The sequence below is a fragment of the Mirounga angustirostris genome, unplaced genomic scaffold (genome assembly GCF_029215605.1).
Source record: "Mirounga angustirostris isolate CCGP_5_RB_7025 unplaced genomic scaffold, mMirAng1.0.hap1 SCAF_3, whole genome shotgun sequence".
NCBI classification, from domain to species: domain Eukaryota; kingdom Metazoa; phylum Chordata; class Mammalia; order Carnivora; family Phocidae; genus Mirounga; species Mirounga angustirostris.
This window is the reverse complement of record NW_026991711.1, coordinates 165,418,240-165,438,711: the sequence shown is the minus strand read 5'-3', so window position 1 is coordinate 165,438,711 and position 20,472 is coordinate 165,418,240. Positions and strand designations below refer to the sequence as shown.

General features: G+C 37.7%; 1 protein-coding gene across 5 annotated transcripts in view; it reads right to left on the bottom strand.

Annotated features, from left to right (window-relative positions):
• PARD3B (par-3 family cell polarity regulator beta) overlaps nt 1-20,472 on the bottom strand; it is a 1,000,807-nt gene that overhangs the window by 190,668 nt on the left and 789,667 nt on the right. For all 5 annotated transcript variants that reach the window (XM_064586958.1, XM_064586957.1, XM_064586959.1 and 2 more), the window contains one exon: nt 375-485. In XM_064586958.1, the coding sequence (XP_064443028.1) occupies nt 375-485 (111 nt within the window). The remainder of the gene's footprint in view (nt 1-374; nt 486-20,472) is intronic.

Genomic DNA, 20,472 nt, shown 5'->3' with positions numbered 1-20,472 from the left:
AACAGCTTGACAGAAATTAGGAACAGACTATGGAAATTTGATAGTTCTAAACATCAACATTAAAATGACCTTTTTATTAAAAAAAAACTCACTGTTTAAACCATAGGGAAAATATACACTGATATAGTCGAAACTGGGGTAGCATATTTTGGAATTATAAGTACTGATCTAATAAAAACATAAAGTTAATTTCTTCCCCAAATATAATAAAAATTCCCCAGAAAGGCAGGTTCCTTTTTATATCAGGTACCTTTTCTTCTATATGAAATGCTATGCTTCTTAAAATAAAATGTCTCCGGTTGATGGATGCAACAACCCAATTTAACACGGGCCATGGACCCTAACAAAATAAGGAGCTCAGCAGTTCTGCTCACCTTTCACGTTCTTCTTTCATTTTTTCCAGCTCTTCTTCCCTTAGGCCGCCATGCTTCAGAGCGCCCTTCTGCTCAGCCTTGCCACCTCTGTCATCTTTCTTCTTTCCAAATCTAGAAAAACATGAAGGAGGAGATGGCTGTTAACAATAACCTTGTTCTTGGGGCGCCTGGGTGGCTCAGTCATTAAGTGTCTGCCTTCGGCTCAGGTCATGGTCCCAGGGTCCTGGGATCGAGCCCCACATCGGGCTCCCTGCTTGGCGGGAAGCCTGCTTCTCCCTCTCCCACTCCCCCTGCTTGTGTTCCCTCTCTCGCTGTGTCTCTATCAAATAAATAAATAAAATCTTTAAAAAAAACCCCCCAAAAACAATAACCATGTTCTTTCAGGGTGAATTTAAAATATTTATGAGCTGAACTCATCAAACCATAAGTCTTTATTCTAAGTAGTACAAGATCATTTTGCATAAAATGAAGTAAAATAAGAGACTGAAAGGGCAAAACTAATAGTCACTAAATTCCCCTCGTTTTCCTCTCTTCCTTCTTTCCTTCCATCTTTCCACTGAGATATCGATTGTGCAACATGCACAAAGTCATGTGGTTAAAGAGTAAAAATCTCAAACCATTAGTTCACTAGAAATGAAAGAACTGAAAGGTTACCATTAATATATAACTAAAAACTGACCGAACTCCTCTAAACAGGCCTCCAGAGCTGCAAGTGACACTGACCTTTGAAGTTAAACTCACGGGACTCGATAATGATAGTGCTTCAGGGGACCTCGCCAAACACCTAGTTTACACTACTCTCATTTTGCACATGAGACTTTGGGCCTTGATCACCCAAGTTCAGGGAAGGGCTGGGATTAGAACTTGGGCTGTCTCCTATAGTGCCCTCTCTCCTTCACACCACATTCACTTTCGCAGGTAGCCCCATCTTCCTAAGGCAGCCTCGGGTTTGTGTGTTCTCAGCACCCTCGGTGCCTGGCATATTTGTAGCTAATTGGGCACAGTGGCAATTATGATACATTTTTTCCCTGCAGCTTTATCAAGATATGATGGACAAGTAACCTGTGTAAATGTAATGTGTGTAACTACTGATTGGATACATTTCTAAGTTGCAAAATGATTCCCACCATAGTATTAGCTACCAAGTTCATCCCATCAGTAGTCACTATTTCTTTTTTGTGGTGAGAGCATTTAAGATCTACTCTTAGTAACATTCAAATATAGGATACATTTTTATTAGCTCTCATCACCATGATGTACATTAGATCCCAAACTTGTTAATCTTATAACTGGAAGTCTTTACCCTTTGACCAAAAGCTCCTCAATTTCCCTTCTCCCCAACCCCTGGTCACCACCACTCTACTGTTTCTCTGAGTTTGTCTTTTTCAGATTCCACAGCGTATATGTATATGCATTTATACATGTATATGTGTATACATACACACACACACACTACACCTTCTTAATCCATTCACCTATTGATGAACAATTAGAATGTTTCCATATCTTGGCTATTGTAAGTAATGCTGCAATGAACATGGGAGTAGAGATATCTCTGTGGGATCCTGAACTCAATTCCTTTGGATGTATACACAGAAGTAGAATTGCTGGATCATAGGATAGTTCCATTTTTTAAAAAGTTTTTATTTAGGGCGCCTGGGTGGCTCAGTTGGTTAAGCGACTGCCTTCGGCTCAGGTCATGATCCTGGAGTCCCGGGATCGAGTCCCGCATCGGGCTCCCTGCTCGGCAGGGAGTCTGCTTCTCTCTCTGACCCTCCTCCCTCTCATGCTCTCTGTCTCTCATTCTCTGTCTCAAATAAATAAATAAAATCTTAAAAAAAAAAAAAAAAAAAAAAAAATAAAAAGTTTTTATTTAAATTCCAATTAGTTAACATACAGTGTAATATTAGTTTCAGGTGTACCATATAGTGATTCAGCAATTCCATACATCACCCAGTGTTCATCGCAGCAAGTGCGCTCCTTAATCCCTATCACCTATTTCACTCATCCCACCCACCTACCTCCCCTCTGGTAACCATCAGTTTGTTCTCTATAGTTAAGAGTCTGTTTCTTAGCTTGCCTTCCTCTTTTTCTTTTCTTCTTAAATTCCACATATGAGTGAAATCACATGGTATTTATCTTTCTCTGACTTATTTTGCCTAGCATAATACTCTCTAGCTCCATCCACATCATTGCAAATGGCAAGATTTCATTCTTTTTTTATGGCTGAGGAATATTCCATTGTGTATGTATCTATATCTATCACATCTTTATCCATTCATTAGTCAATAGACACTTGGGCTGTTTCCATAATTTGGCTATTGTAGATAATGCTGCTATAAACATCAATCCCTTTGAATTAGTATTTTTGTGCTTTTTGGGTAAATACCCCGTAGTGCAATTGCTGGATCCTAGGGTAGCTCTATTTTAAACTTTCTGAGGAACCTTCATACTGTTTTCCACAGTGGCTGCACCAGCTTGCATTCTCCACAGTGCACACGGTTCCTTTCTCTCCACATCCTTGCCAACACCTGTTGTTTCTTGCATTGTTGATTTTAGCCATTCAACTGGTGTGAGGTGATACCTCATTGTGGTTTTGATTTGTGTTTCCCTGATGATCAGTGATGTTGAGCATCTTTTTATATGTCTGTTGGCCATCTGAATCCATTTTTAATTTTTTGAGGAACCTCCATGCTGTTTTCCATATTGGCTGCACCAGTTTGCATTCGGACCAACAATGCACTAGTGTTCCCTGCAATTATGATACTTTAAAAGAGCACTGTGTTTCCTTAGCACTGTTAGGAAAATAAAACTGCACATTTGAAATAATAATAATAAAGCTGTGGTTATTACTAGGACACATTCTTAAGTAACAGGCATTTTCTCCAACAGGTATTTTCTTCAGAAGCAATCCCCTATGGTCTTGGTATCAACACACATGAAAAAGGAATGTAACTTGATGCTCTGCTAATAACCAGGAAAAAGTAACTCAATTATGCATATTCTTCAGTTAAGTTAAAGATTCTTGTCAAACTATGGAAACCCCATTTATCTTTTGTTTCTTATTAAATAGCTGCAAATTTTACTTCTGTGTTTATGTGTGTATATCTTTAGCTTGCTTACTCTACCTCTGTAACTACCTATGTATCCAACTATGTATCCATCCATCTATCCAACCTGAGGACCCTACCCATGCTCAGACTGCCCACCCCTCATCCCTGTCCCTGGCCCCAACCTCCCAACATACACAGTGAGTCAGAATCTCCTCACCTGAAGACCTGACTCATAAGCTTGAAACGCCTGTCTTCTTCAGATTTTGTAAAAATGAGTACATATTTGTCCTTTTGGGATTGTGTTTCAATCCAAAGCCGAGGTTGTTGGTTACATGGCAGCACTGGGTATCGCTAATACCCATATTTCTGTTGTTACCAGAGTTCAAAGTACCCTGCTTTCCTCAAAGCCTCTTCCAGTCTTGACTCTGCTGTAAATTTTTCAATTTGCAATTCCAATGAGCAAATCCTTGCTCACGAACGTTCTCTTTCCTCCCCATTGCCATCTCGTCATCTGCCTTTGCTTCTATTGCATTTCTTTTGCCGTATCCAGTTTAATTTAGGGATTTTAGTGAATCAACTATGAATTTTCACTCCATCATCCCCAGCCTTTTTTTTTTCCTGGTCCCCCTCCTCTTTCCTAATCTATTCCTCTCTCCCACTGAAGAAATGACCTAGTGTCATTTATAGACTAGGGAAGAGAAAAAATACTGACAAACTAGAAGATCACCAGCTTCCAAATATAATTCAGATTTGTTGATATAGTTAAGATCTCTCTTTAGCCTACAAAGCAGCAGATATATAATGTGTGTTTTCCTGTGTACATTCTTTAGCTTTTCAGACGCATGTAGAAGAGTCTAAGTTTCTTTACATACATCAGTTAAAGAAATAATTTTCCCTCAAAATGTCACTAAATATAGTAAAATTGGGCCAAAAAAAATCAAAATTGTGGGGAGTGAGGATAGAATAATGCTTCAGGAAGTTGAAGAGGGCAAAAAGGTTGCCAAGAATTCCATAGATATTAAGCATGTTTTTCTTCTATGTTCCAAATATTTCTCCTAAATTTGAAGGTTTGGATTTTCTGAGATGAAGGAAGTCTTGTTTTTGAAGGGCAAAACTAACCTATATCTGAGTCTACCCTGATCTTTATTACCACAACCAATGAATTGTTTTTCCTTCCTATTGCTAAAATATTTCACTTGTACTGTAGTTCAAAAACAGCTTATTGTGTTTTCATCACAGTGGAATATGTCTGATAAAGGTTAGTTGTAAGTAAATTCTGCAAAGCATTTTCTTCTTAGCAAGAACCATCAGTAACAGTCAAATCAACCAACTCCACAAATAATATAAATGTTTTGATTTAAACTTCATGATCATTTATTAAACTTTCCAAGAAGGAGGGCAGAAATAGCTATGAAATTTATTTCATTAGACAGAGAGAACAGTCACAAATTACCTTATTTTGTAAAGTTTGGGTAGGTTCAAGAACAGAATTATAAAACAATAATCTTCAAAAGGACTCCCACATTGTTAAGACGAGGAAATTGAGACCCAGAGAAGTTAATTGCTTTTATTTATTAACACACTGAATTCTTTTTTCCAATTTTGCAATCAGACAACTTAATTATCAGTGGTAGGAGCAGCCGTGATGGGAGGGTAGGGGGAGTTGGGAGAAAAACATCAGTTTGGTGAACTGTGTACGCCTTGTTCTCCTTCCATCTCAGCCTTTTTGGGGGTCACTTCCCAGCCTTTCTTACTTTCACAGACATAGAGAAAGAGGAGTTGGGGAGGTTCAAATACATTGATTCATCTCTCCGTTAGTTATTTTTGTGAGAAAAGTCACAAGAACTCTAAATGGCTGAAATTACTGCTTTGCATTCTAGGGTTTCAAATATCCCCTGCATTCCAGGCCTCCCATTATCTATTACCTAGGAAATTTGAGAGTTGGCCATTCCGGGCAAGGTGCCTTGAGGAAATTGCTTATAGGTCAACCTTGCTTTATATAAAAGATATTTTCCTGCAGAATTCAGTGCAAACATATGGTTTGAATCAATAAAATCTTACTTTCCATGTACCTGGGAAGCCTGTTTAAAGACTCTCATGATGGATCTTTTTGTAAAGTGGAAAAATCACCTTTCAACATACCCTTTATGTAAATTTAGATTTTCATGAATTATAAGTTGGCTTAAAACACCTGTCCCTGTTCATTTCTATACAGAGACTACATGAAACAGCTTTATGGAAAACTAGCTTTCTTTCTGTCCTTCTTTCTTCTTCCATACATGCATTTGTTTACAAAATGTTTATTAGGCATCACTCTGTGTCAGTCATTGCCGTAAACACATGTTTGATGTTGAATTGGGATGCAAAACCAGACACTGCCCCTATGGAATTTACATTCTAATGGAGGAGCTGGGCATCAAACAAGTACAAATATGCAATTATAAGTTGCAAAAGAAAATGCTATGAAGTGTGTTAGGAGAGACAATAATAGGAAATTGGTGATTGGGGAAGTCTTCAGTGAGGAAATGACATTTACATTGAGATTGCACAGGTAAGAGTGTCCAGACAAGCAGAGATGGGAGATAAGCCTTATGGCAGGAAGATACTACACACACAGAGGGCGTGAGGTGGGGAAGGTCTGGTGCATTCCAAGCGGTGGAAGAAGGCCAGTGTCACTTAAACAAGGGGAGCACAGGGGATACAGAGGATTCAGATGGAAAGCGGGACAAGGACCCTGGAGTGCAAGTGTCAGAGAGGCTTGGAGTTTAGCCTAAGAGTGGCACAAGGTCTGGTCTTAGTAAGTCAAGGGACAGAGAAACTAGATAAGGAAACTGGTACATTTAGAGTTGGTAGAGGAGAAACAGGCGTAACCATGTCATTTGAAGCAGAAGTGATACAATGTGATGCACATTTTAAAAGAGCTTCCTGGTTGCTGAAGTCAAAAGCAGCAAGTTAGAGCAGTAAAGCCAATTAGTGACTGCCTCAGGAGTGTGGGTGAAAGACAATGGTGGCCTGGACTGGAGAAGTGAAGGCAACAGTTTGGAAGTGGTGGGTCAAGGGCGAGGGACCAAAAGTTCACTTTTAAACATGGTTATGATGTTAGTATGTCTTTGGGAAATCCAAATGCATGGGCTAGGGATGAGGACAAAGTCCTAAGGAACTGTAACATTTAAAGGCCAGATAGAGGGACGGGGAGGCCGTGTATAAAAGACACAGAAGAAGAACAGCTGGAGAGATCAAGAAAATCAGGAGAGTACGGTATAAGAGACACGAGGGAAGTGCACTGTGAAGGGGCCATGATCACCAGGTGAAAATGCCATTGAGAAATCCACCGAGGTCAGGACTCCAGAGTTCACTGGATTTGGCACTTTGAAGGCATGGTTCAGTGGCATGCTATGAGCAGAGGCCAGGTGACAGTGATCTTGAGAGTGAATGGTAGATAAGTGTAAAAGTATGCATCTGTGTGTGTACAACCACTTCAAGAAGTTTGGCTGGTGGGGTGATTGCTGGAGTTTGGGTGGAATGTTGAAACAGGAGATTTTCCATTTGGCTGATACTGGAGGGCTTTTGTTTGGTGAGAGGAAGAAATGTCAGAGTGTGAGAGGTTGGAATGGAAGAGAAAGGAGAATAAAGCTATTTTCTCTTTTAGTGTGCTAAAATATTGATAATATGAAGTTTACCATTTTAATCATTATTAAATATACAGTTCAGTGGCAGGAAGCATGGTCACACTGTTGTGCAACCATCAACCACCACCCATCTCCAGAATATTTTCATCATCCCAAACTGGAATTCTGTATCCACTAAAGAGTAGCTCCCCATTTCTCCCTCCCCCAGCCCCTGGGAACCACTATTCTACTTTCTGTCTCTGAATTTGATTACTCTAGTTACTTCATGTAAGTGGAATCATACAATATTTGTCCTTTGGTGTTTGGTCTATTTCACTTAGCATCAAGTCTTCAAGGTTCATCCATGCTATAGCATATGCCAGAATTTCCTTTTCTTAAGGCTGAATAACATTCCCTTGTACATACATACCATATTTGTTTATCCATTCATCTGTTGATGGACTTTTGGGCTATGCTCATCTCTTGGCTGTTGTGAATAATGCTATGAACACTCGTATAGGAGAACAAAGTTCTTGATAAGAGAAGAGGACAGGGATATATAGAAACTCCAGAGAGACTGGCCTTAGATAGGAGGAGACTCAAGAAAAGCAGCAGCTAGAAGAGGTATAGAGTTGATGAATGGACAGCTGAGGAGTTTCCAGGTAATTCATTTATTAGTCAGTAGGATGCAACATGTATAAGAGAAATGGATTCTATCCATAAAATGAGACTTCTTGGTACAAATTGAGAAATCAAAGGAAAAGGACTATACAAGGTTGAAAAGAATCTCATAAAGGGTTATACAGAAAAATACCAAAACCAGACCTCTTTGGTTGTAATTTTGCCTAGGTCAGGAGGCCCTAAAAGGCCATATGGGGAAGTAGAATTTAATAATGGTCCATTCATTCATTCATTCATTCATTCATTCACTGAGCTGCCATGACACATCACATGGATTACTCACATGGAATGTAACCACTAACACCATCAATTGTTAGGCAAATATCTAACTCCTCAATCCAATTAAACAGCTAAACAAGCTCCCAGCATCTTATTGTTTTCCAAATGATAAAGATTTTAATATAATTCTTAGTAGTTATCCCCTAATTTCTTAGCAAATTCTGTTTGTTTTTCTTCTGTTTTTATTTCTTTCCTTGAGTTTTCTAGGTAATGATGACTTTTGAATCCTTCCCAGATTCCCACATACCCTGACAAATGATCCAAATTCAACAACATGTATAGCTCTATCTCTGCCTTTGTTCATGTCTAGTCTCTTATTTAATTCACTTCTTCATTCTGCTAAGTACTGCCTGTCTACAGTTTTCTTCCCAGGTCCCACTGGGCAGTTTATGCAGCTGTTAGTATCTGCTCATCTTCCACTGAGCACACACACTGTATAAAAGCAATCTTGAGTGATGGTTTAAGAGGACTAAAAAGTCCAGCAAGGAAAAAGTTCACACACTCTTATTTCAAATTAGTGGTGAGCTATGAATCCAAGGAGAGCTGCAAGTATGAAACAATGTATTTCTTCCTTCTGCAATCCCGAAATACCTTTGGGTGTCAATGATGCATTTGGAAAAGGCTACAAGATCCAGTCATTACTAATATTACACTTAGAATATCTATGGAATGATGTCAGATATGAACATGCACCAACTTCAAAAAAAAACCCAAAACAAAACCAACAACAACAAAAAAAGAAAATGCACCAACTTCACAGTAAAAATATGTTCTGGACTTTGATAATGGTTCATTCTCCCTGTAACCAGCTGACTTATAAGTTATGATATTGTCTTACCATTTTGTAAATTATACACTTTGAAATAGCTCAAGCAAAATACAGGGGCAGAGAAGTTCACAGACCTTTGACTGTATTTCCATAGTTTATTTTGAAATTCACCCATAAAAGGTTTCTGTTGTCTGATGCATTCTAAGCTGGGTTCCGAATTAGCATATGCGTATGCTGATGAAATTTACTTCCATGTATTGAATCTCATATGGTTTTGTGCACTTTGGTGATTGCTTCTCTCTAAAACGTATGTCACAAAGGTCTTTACTTGTTTACCTGAGATGGCTCCCATTGTACTTGAGAGTTAAGTATCTGATAAAAATTCAATGAAAATTGACCAATTAGAGAGTTTCCCCCATTTTTTTTGGTACCTAAGGCATTGCTTATTTTTATGTTAATATTATCAATCGAATAATGAACAGATTTGTGTTTGTTGTTAATGTTAAGAAAATTTTTTCTATTTTTAGCCTTCCACAGTATATGATTACCATGCTAATGCCTGTGATTTTTCAGGAGGGAGGTGGAGTGCTATAAACTCTGTATGCTTTCCATAACAGAAGGGTTGTAATTTAAACTCTATAAGCCCACTCCAGGGCATGCAAAGGGAAATAGGGATTTGCTTTATAGGATATGTTCACAAGGGGAAGCTGAGTGAGTTGATGGTTTAGTAACCGAAGAAAAACTCAGTATTAAAAAATCTTTCTTGTTATTTCTTGTTAACTAAGTGGGTCAAGCAGTTGAGGCTCTGAAAATGATTTCTAATTAAAATTTTAATTTCTGGTACATTGTTTAGACACTTATTTTGGGTATGTTTATATGTTTCCAAGATGAAGACAAGCTATATGAAAACAACAAACATGTTTAATCCCACTGCTATCTTTACTACTTCCATTGAGGCCAACATTCCCACCTATCCTTAAACAGCTACTTGCCTCTGGGTTGTTGCTCATTCCCAGGATGAGATTCCTATATTGGTGGTCATGGAGACTCTTCATTCCAAAGCAGCGGACCTTCAGATCTCAAATGTGTTGATATTTGTTTTTAGGATTGAAAAGCAGGGAGGTCCTATAACATTCTAAGATTTCTCTCTAAGTGGATAAAACATCTGCTGGGTAGAGTCTTAAGCAGCTCTCTGGCTCTGAATTCAGCTGCTGGGATTCCTTGAGCTAATTTGCTTTCCCAGACTGAGAAGCTAGGAAACACAATAGATTTGGAAGTACGAATATATTGTAAATAATTCTAGCGGGTCCAGAAAGCAAAGTAAAGCAAAACGTACATCAGTAATAACCCATCTTCTGAGAAACAAACAAACAAACAAACAAACAAGTAAAAAGGGCATTGGGAAGACTGACTTGCAAGAATCACTTAAGGGATCTGGGAGCCACTGGACATTTACTTTTGCTGAGCATTTTTGTATCAAATGAAAATTCCACTCTAAGATTATTAAAGCAGCACTCTGTTAGGAGAAAGAGGAAAAAAAAAATATGAAAAAGAGGCCAGAAATTAAAATTAAATGAAAATAAGCGTGAATGAGTGAGCAAGAAAGATAAAGATACTAATAAGGTATGATTTTCAGATCCACACAGGGACTATAAAAAGCTTATTAACTGTCACGACCACACTGGGTTTTAAGTTATTCTATCCTGCTTTCCAGAAGAAGAAATACTCTTCAGGAGCACAGTGAACTTTGATTAATTGCTTTCATACGCTCTCACTGGCTTTAAGACGTAGGCAAGAGTCTTAGTGATTCAGACTAAATGCTTATGATTTCTGGGAAATATATTTAACAGGAGCATTAAAAAAATAGATCTTTTTTGCATTTTTATGTTTTCTTAATAGTTAGAAAGGCATTTTTTATTAAATGTTTACTTATTTCAAAGAGGCAGAATATGTGGCTTCTTCCTTTTTATTTTTATTGCTTTTAAGTGGATCTCTGAGCATCTCTGAAGGCAGCTTGAGTGCACAGACAGCTGATGGCCTGTGCTTAAAACACATGCTGACTCAAACAGCACATGGCTGGAATCTAGACTTTTCATCTGTGTGCGCACAGCATCCCCTTCTTCCGTTTTCTCAACCTCCTTTATCCCGGAAACCTGGGCCCTAGGAAAGGAGTGTTCTGAGACCAAATCACACCCCATGTGTAAACTTCTCTACCAACTGTGGGAGGTTCCCCAACACCCGGGGCCTTCCCGTGCTCAATCTGCCAGGGCTCACTCCTCAATGACCATGGATTCATCCTGCAGAAGGAAATGTCCCTCCACAGGAAACAGCTCTGAGATTCATTCACTGGCAAGTGGGGTCATTTTAGCAAACTGCCTGCGAAGGGAAAAACTGACTCATGTCAGTGAAATTAAATCCAGGGAGGGTTAATTAAAAGTTCTATGGAAACTGGAGATCTCGTCTCTAGTCTCTAAATAAAATGTCAAATACAACTTATATTCCAATAGCACAAATTAACTTATGTATACTTTCTATAAAGTCCCTTATCAAAAGAATGGTGACTAACTCATGTATAAAGAACAAAAGGACAATGTTAAAAAATGGCTGATTTTTTTGGGGGGGTGGGTATAGTGACTATGCAAAGGACCATTTTAAAGGGAATCGGGGTATTACTGCTCCATCTTCAGAAGTTAAGAGAAATGGCATATTTTCTCCGGAATGCATCTGCACTAAACAAGAATAAAGTGATTAAGCTCCAGACCCAGTCTAATGGGAGTAAAACTTATCTTTATAACTCAGATTAAACAAAAAAAAAATTATCACTTCTTTGATGCCCAAATTAGCTCTTTTCTCTAGCATACTGAATTAATTAGTTGAGTGACAAAAGAATTAGTCCATGTAGGATCAAAGCTGAAATCATATTTATCTGAAATTTAAAATTAAGAACACACAGCTCTATCCCTCTGTAGCTCATGTAATGTTCTTTTATGTTCTATATATACTAAACCTTCTGCATGTCACACAAAGTATAACTAGGGCTTTATTCTTTTTTTCATTTCATGTTCTTCTTCCTCTTTTTAATATATAAAATCTGCCCTGAAAATACAATGAGAACATCACAGAATATTTTTTCCTGGGGGTGGGAAACTTTTCCATTGTGCCATAAGAATCTTAAATTATGTGGCTTTTTTTTGTCAAGATTTATTGTACAAATACAAAAGAAGCAAAATAATTAATGCACGATAGAGCTGGTAAGAGAGCCTTAAACAATAGAAAAGAGTTATTACATTGATTCTTAATAAATGATACTAAGTTTGAAACTGTTCTTAAAAGGTAGAAGCTCTCTTAACTTTGGGCTTCTTTTTTTTCTTCTTTTTCTGCAGAAGAAAAAGCAATTTTGAATAAGGGAGAATTGCTGGGGGTTAATTTCTGGGACGTCTCAATTTACTAGAACTCATATTTGATTTTTTTTTTTTTTTGATGTGTGTAACAGTTTTACTAAAGAAAACTAACTTGGATAAGCATATCCATCTTCAGCCAAGATGCGATGGAGAGTGGATTCACAGAGGAGTCTGGAGATGAAGAGGGTTTGTGCTGATGTTAGCACCTGTATTTTAGGGCACTATTTTAACCATTGCTTACATGTGAGCTCCTCAAGGGCCACGACAGACTCTTTACTTGTTTCCCTTATTTATGCATACATGCATTCATTCAACATGCTTACAGAGCACCTACTTTGTAAATCTAGTAGATGCTAAGGTTCCAAGTAAATTAGTCAAATGTGGTCTCCACTCTCATTCTTAGTGATGGATGTATAGTAAAAATCCAACCAAGTATTGCTCAGCTGAATTAAAGGTGAGGTAGGGATTTCAGGGATGTGTCACTTGTCTCTTTTCTTCATGGCCTCTATCCTAGAAGAAGGACCCAATGGTCCCTCATAACAAATATGTTATCTTCCCATAAAGCTCCCAAACTGGAATATACTGTCCCTATGGACACAGAAATCACCAAACTAGCTTAATGTAGGTGTGGTAGCTATAAGCTAGCCATAGCCCTGGATGTCTACTGCCACAGCAAGACCAAATAGGGGGCAGACAGTTATTCACCTAGTAAAGGTAAAAAACATCTGGCTATCCCAGTGCCATGGGGGTTACTGAGTCACCTGAGGATTCTATCTCATGATGACCAGTTCTTTCATGTTGTACAAATACCCTGTTCAAAAACACCAGGCTAAATTCTAGAATGAAATTCAAACCTAAAGCTGTCATTAGAGATGATTAATCTGCAAGATGTCACCTATAAAAGACACCATGTTTATCTCCTAATTAGACCTTTAATTTCAGAGTTTCAGAAATTATGGCCTTTTTAATCTTAGGCATCAAATAAAGATAGGCATGAGGTAGTTGCTTGGTCCTCCTTTGACACTGCTGGTCTTTGTCATTAGTTTGTCCTGTCCTTACAGAATTCCAAATGATAATATCTCCATCTGTGCTCTTCCATAAAAGAGTTCTTTTGGAAAAAGAGGTAATTTAAAAAATCTGAGCCCTAACTTAGTTTGTAAGGCAAGGGATCAGATTTCAATACTTTTATGTTAGATTTAAAGTTAACTAATATTCCCCTTCTTATTCAGTACGTCCCTGAAGAGTAGGCCATAAAACTGAATTGATTCTCAACTATGAATATGCTGAGAGGGAAAAAATATATCTATCCTGAATGTCTCAAGTGACATTCTACATAATACTTTGACTCTCCTAGGGCCCAGAAGTCACAAGTCTTGGGAAATTTTTCAAAACCTGTGCTGCCTACAAGGGTCTCCATTCATTTTTTAAATGTCTAAAAACTCGCTTTCTTTAGCTTTTCTTGAATTTAAAATCTTGGGACCCATGTGTAAGATAGGGTGCCAACTACAAAATGAGGCATAATTTATTGTTTTAGATAGAGTTGCTGCTTATCCATTGAGCTGCATGGTCCCCATACCCTCCAGGTCCCAGAGCACTTTATACTGAAGGAGCTCTGCCAAAGTGACAGTCATTCAAGGGCCATCAAGCAATCAACGATGTCTCCTTTGTCTAGAAGGGGCCGGGCAAGAGACAATAATCTTTTTCATAGGACTAGATTTCCCACAGGATTTTAACCTTATTTTATAAAATGGATATAACCTCATTCTCCAACAATGTAACATCCTTACAGAAAATATATCCAGGATCAAACAACAACAACATCATCAACAATAACTTGGTTTCTGACAAGGTTTTCTAATCACTTATAATTCATAAAGGCCTATTACTAGTAACACACAATCATAAAAGTATGCTTTCCCCTGGAAATGTATAGTAGCATAGCACAGTGGTGATTTACAATTTGACCGAAGAAATCAGAAATTGATTTATAGTCTGTCCAAGGCATCAGGCTCTTATTTGCTTGTCCACTAGACTGTGAAACTACTATTCTGCTATGTAAGTATATTTTCTTGTTCCTCCCTTTCCTGTACCAATGGCTAATTTTTCCTTTCCTCAATACCACAGATGAATAATTCCCCGCAGATTCCTAGTCCTATTCTACAGTTCAAAATAGCTGTGATTGTTCTGACAGAATGATAAAAGAAACCAATGCTAGAAAATTTGTGTGTAGGTAATTAAATGCACGCCATATAAAGTACATAATGAAATGAATCAGAGGTGTGAGCCTCTTTGTAGAACATCCTAGATGGAGTTTTTGGTGAGTATATCTTTAAAAAAAAATGTAGATGATTCAACCAAGTAAATTAACCTGAGGGTGTTTCCTTATTGCTGGGGCTACTTTTAAATATCAGATCAATTTTGAATCACATCATATAAACGGAATGATATTGGAAATTTTACTTATGCCCAGCTATGTGTTAAGTCAGATGATGGAGGTGTCTCATCATCTGCCACAATGTACTGGCAGCCTGTTTCTGAATGGCTCTGGATGGCCAGTGGAGGGGGTACCAGCAGCATCGTTCAGATGATGGGTGGGGTTGGCGATGATCACCCAGAGCATCTGCAACCTGTGTTTGGCTCTGGATTTAATGCTTCTGGTCTCCCCCGCTTTGGTATTTCTAAACTTTGCCACCTAATATTGAAGCGACTTCCAGTAACTAATCCTTTTTATAAACATGACAGTCATATTTGATTCTGTAGAAACCCACAGTATTTATGTTTTTCATTTGGGAAGGTTATTTGGAAACCCAAGCCAATATATTATTTCAAGTGTGACTAAGCTGTTTTCATTCATTTTACACCAACCCTAACACTCTCTATGACCCATCCTACTGAGCTCTGTAGACACAGGAATCCAGTTAATCCAGTGGTGGAAGAATCAGTTTGGATAAAAGAACAATAAATCCAACTCTTACCTCAGTTCTAAAAAAATAATATTTCAGTGCATTAGTAAGAAAGAACTAGAAAAATGTACAGTTTGGTAAGGAATTTGGTAAGCCTGAGCTTAACGTGTTTAATCTAAATTTACCAAGTTAGAGGAAACAGAGGTAGTTCTAAAAGGGCCCCGGGGCACCTGGGTGGCTCAGTCAGTTAAGCGTCTGATCTTGATTTTGGCTCAGGTCATGATCTCAGGGTTGTGAGATCAAGCCCCATGTCAGGCTGCACTCTGGGTGGGCAGCCTGCTTAAGATTCTCTCTCTCCCTCTGCTCCTCCCCCACTCTAAAAATAAATAAATAAATAAACAAATAAAAAGGCCACATTAATGGACCTAAAATCAGAAGATTAATAAATAATAACACAAAGCAATTCATTAATATGATGTGTTGAATATAAGAATTTTTTGATAAGGTGGAAAAATTTTCAAGGTGATTCATAAATGCTTTGGAACATAAAATGCCATTAAGAACTGATCATATAATATATAAAGCTATGGTTTATGTATTTATTTATTTATTGGATTTACATTGGATTTATGTGGATTTATATTATGTGAAATATGTATGTTATATGTTGATTTAATGCACCAGCACTATATTTAAAAAAATAAGTTTTCTCAATAAGTCCTTCTGAAATATTGTTTATTTAATTATCTGTGAAAAATAGTTCATTGGCATTCTTTGTTATAAAGAGATTTGTATGCAAAGTGTTCTTTTTTTTTTTTTAAAGATTTTTTATTTATTTATTTGACAAAGAGACAGCGAGAGCAGGAACACAAGCAGGGGGAGTGGGAGAGGGAGAAGCAGGCTTCCTGCAGAGCAGGGAGCCCGATGTGGGACTCGATCCCAGGACCCTGGGATCATGACCTGAGCTGAAGGCAGACGCTTAACGACTGAGCCACCCAGGCGCCCACAAAGTGTTCTTATGGGCTCAAAAATTGTACAGTTATAGAAAGTCTCTTAGGGTTGGAAAACTCTTCGAGAGCATATTATCCAATCCTACTCAAAGCTTAGAAAGTCAAGTGACCAGCCTAAGGCCACATGGGTACTCAGGACCAAACAGGGACTTGAACCCCTCAGTTCAGTACAAAGTTCTTTCCATCTTGCTATGATCCCCAATTGTTTGTACATATGTTATGAATTATTTACCCAAAATTCTGAATCCTTAAAAAGGAATCCTACTCAATAAAAGTTTAGTGTTTCTGTGAGTTCCTATTGCCCAGAAATGCAATTAGCTATAATGACAAAGTCCAATTTTGTGACTACTTGGCCAAATATAACATGCCAACCAATGTAAGGACTTGATAACTTTCCCATTATCTTAAGCTCCCTTGTTCACTGACATTCTCACCCTGTCCACAGACAGACTCTTAATATATGCCCACTGATTTGATCAGATTGCTGAGAAACAATTACTCAATTATTTAGCTCAATTGGTTAGAACACTGTGGTAATGGGGTCAAGGTCATGGGTTGGCTCCCCTGTGTGGGCCAGTTAACTTGGACCTATTCCAAAACCACAGGCTCTACCCCCAGTGCAGATGGTCTTACAAATACGTGCCAGTGGTCAAAAGGGCGCTCGCCAAGAATGTGCGGACAGGGCACCATAAATCCATCACTTTCTACGGAAAAACAGCTCAATGCCAGTTTTGTGAACATATGTGGGTTACTAGTAACATTTTCACAGGTGAAAGACAGAATACGGTTCCAGATTTTGTAATACCGCAGATTTGCAAACCTAGCATTTTAAAAGTAATTTTTAGAAAATAAGAAAGTGTATGGTTAAACTTAAATTCAAGCAGTCATTTGAGATTTACAGGAAAAGTTCTAAGCATGAACCAGTGATTTCTACCAGCTTCAAAAATATGAGAAAAAATTAGCAAATTTAGTCTCCCTGTGTGAAATATCTTGATTTTTAAATATTGGCTTTTTTTTTTTTTTTTAAAGTAATAGTCTGTGGCCTAAACATACAGTGTCTGTTGAGCCAAATTCAGCCTCTGGAATCCCAGTTTGCAAACACTGGTATATCTAAGTTCTATGTATTTCTAAATATCTATCTATCTATCTATCTATCTATCTATCTATCTATCTATCTATCTACCTACCTACCTACCTATCTGCGTTTTAATGGCTGTAGTGACCTTAAGTAAATATAATTCATTGAGCCATGCCTACTAGCTCAACCCTCAGCTAATGTTGAAACAGGAGTCAGAACTGACATACCAAAACAGGGTTGGGCTGACTTTCAATGGTGCCATTATTTGACTGAAAAGAAAGATTATGATGGACTAGGGTTGTTGGTGACCACTTTGTCAAGGATAGGATCACACCTGGATTCTAAAACTCAGCCCAAGTATATTGTTTTGAATACCAAACACATGAATTATCAATGTTTTTTTTTTTTCAGAAAGTCCTCTGTAATAATTTATAGACCAAGAGAGCTATAACAATAAATCCTGCATAATGACATAGTTTTAGACCTTTATTCAAAGTCCATAAAACTAAAATAAAACTTTTCTTTCTTTTTTTTTTAAGATTTCACACTATGAAGTGATCTTTTCGAAATCAGCCAAACCTTCCCTCCCTTGGGCAACAAAAGAGAAAGGGGAAATGTATTATCATTTCTCACCAACGTAGGCCACAGGGATTTAGGAAAGGAAGACACATGATATAAATATAAAAAGTACCAGAAAAACATACTACATATATTTATTAGCAGTTAGTGATTTACTAGCTAATTGATAGATGACAAGGCTTTATGAATTCCTGCAAACTAATTAAATTATACATCTCACAAACAATCAGATTTCTTATATGAGTAAACAAAAAGTCCTATCAGTAGCCTGAAATATTGAATTCATTCAGGAAGTAGTTATCAAAAACTTATTAAAAATCAGGCTCTGTGCTAGGTCCTGGAGATACAGAAAGAAAAAGGTTTGAAGAAATTTATAGTCTAGGGGCATCTGGGTGGCTCAGTCAGTTGAACATCTGACTCTTGATTTCAGCTCAGATCATGATCTCAGGGTCCTGGGATTGAGCCCCACATCTAGCTCTGTGCTCAGCAGGGAGTCTGCTTGAGTATTCTCTCTCTCCCTCTCTCTCTGCTCCTCCCCTCACTGCCATTTTCTCTCTCTCTCTCTCTAAATAAATCTTGAGGGGAAAAAAAGAAAGAAATTCATAGTGAATGCTTCTTGAGGCTGAATGAAGATCTCTCAGACTAAAAGAGATAGGATCTGAGGGTTTTCAAAGTTACCATGCTAATCAGTATCAGAGGAGCTGTGGAGATGATCTTTCTGGTAAATGGGTCTTAATTTTGTTTGCTTTGCAGTCTTGAAAATCTGACTCAAATGAGGTTCCTCTCTCCCAGGAAATGCGCCTACATTAGTACAGAAAATCTCTAGAGGTCAACAGATTGTCAAAAGACTATCCATGTATGTCTATCCATGGATGTAAAATACAAATATCTTCTTTAGTGCAGTTAAGATTCTCCCAGTGCCACAAATTAATGCCGTATTTTGTAGTGAAGCACACATAGAGAGCAAAAAGAGACAATAGAGCTAGGAAATTGATACGTTCTATGTAGGATTATATATTCTTTTAGGTGGACTTTTAGGACAGACCACAAGTCTATCACTGAATCAACAGGTGCCAAGCATTAAATGGAAATCTAAAATATGTCAAAGATACATAATCCCTAATCAGATCTACTTTACTAGAGTGCAATCAATTCTCAGTGACTCAGAGGCTTTTTATCTACTATGTAGATTACCCACAGCCTGTGCTTCCCCCTTTTCTTTGTCTTTCCATTTTTATGGTCACCTGAGGACTCATTAGTGCTTCTACCAGAGGATAAGTAAAGGAAGGGAAAGGATATAAAACTTAAAATGAGTCAATTTTGCTACCTTTAAGTAGTTGGGGGAAGAAGAAGTAGCTATTACAAGGCTTGTAGATTATGTGAAGATTTCAATTATCCATACTCTCCCTGTCAATCTTACCAAAATAATTAAAGATTGGCTCTAACCCTCCTTGAAATGTTAAAATGATTGATGGTCATAGGAAATAACCATAGTAAATAAGATAAAGTGAAATAAACTCTATGCTAAAAAAAAAAAAAAAAGATGAAAAGCATACTTTAAAAGTCACAGTTTCAGGGTCCCAAAAAGCATCAGTCCAGTGGGCAATTTTACAAATGTAGGCATTAGTTGCATGGGCAAGGATCACAAATCATGTCATAAGAATGAAGTACAACATCCACACAATGGAATACTACTCACACAACAACATAGATGAATCTCAAATGCACTTTGCTAAATGAAAGGAGCCAGATCCAAAAGGCTGCTATTGTCTGAGATGGAAAACAGATCAGTGATTGTCAGGAGTTGGGGGTAGGGTGATTTTGGAATCATGGAACTGTTCTGTATGATGACTGTGGATATGTGACTCTGCACTATCAAAGAACCCTGTAATTGTATACAACAAAGAGTAAATTTTATTGTATGTATGTTAACAACAATCAATAAACATGTGGGGGGATCCCCAAATAGGAATACAACTATAAGAATAGACCTAATTATATTACAAATAACTAACATCCCACATTAAAAGGCCTGGGGAAGAAGTTAAGTGACATTGGAAAACTAGATACAATAAGCATAAAGTCAAAAAGAATTGTACACAAACTAGACTCTTGTCTCCACGAGGGTATGGGTTAGCAATTCTGAAACATTAGGCATATACTAGGGTTGAACAAATAAGTAAATATATTGTAAATAATGAGAGCCAGCTTTCTTGCTGAATGAAAAATTACAAATAAGGAAAGGGGAAGTCTACAGTAAACACTGTGGTATTGGATTGGAATTGGAGGTATTAGTATAAACTCGTGCTTTTTTAATGAGAATCTGAAATGTGAGATTCAGAACTCTGGATATGTGTGTATGCATGGGGTTAGTACATACACATATATTTCCAAGTTCTGTCTGCTGAGAGGGTCTAGAAACAATGACACCTGGCAGTGAGCACTGCTAGAACCCAGTTCTTGGCCTCTGAACATGATTCTGCCATAAAAGAAATCAGGTCTCCTTGAAAAAGTGTTTGATTCCTTGACTGTGGCAAGGAAAATATGAAATGATCCTGGAGCACCTCACGGTGCCAAAAAGTAAGAAGGTTCTCAAAAAAACCTAGGTAAGTCAAAAGGGAAGAGGGGTTATCCTGAAAAAAAGCCCCCAATAGCCAAAGTTGGAATAATTTGAGCAACAATGATAGGATTGGATTATAATTTATGAATCCATGAATCTAAAATGATACAAATAATT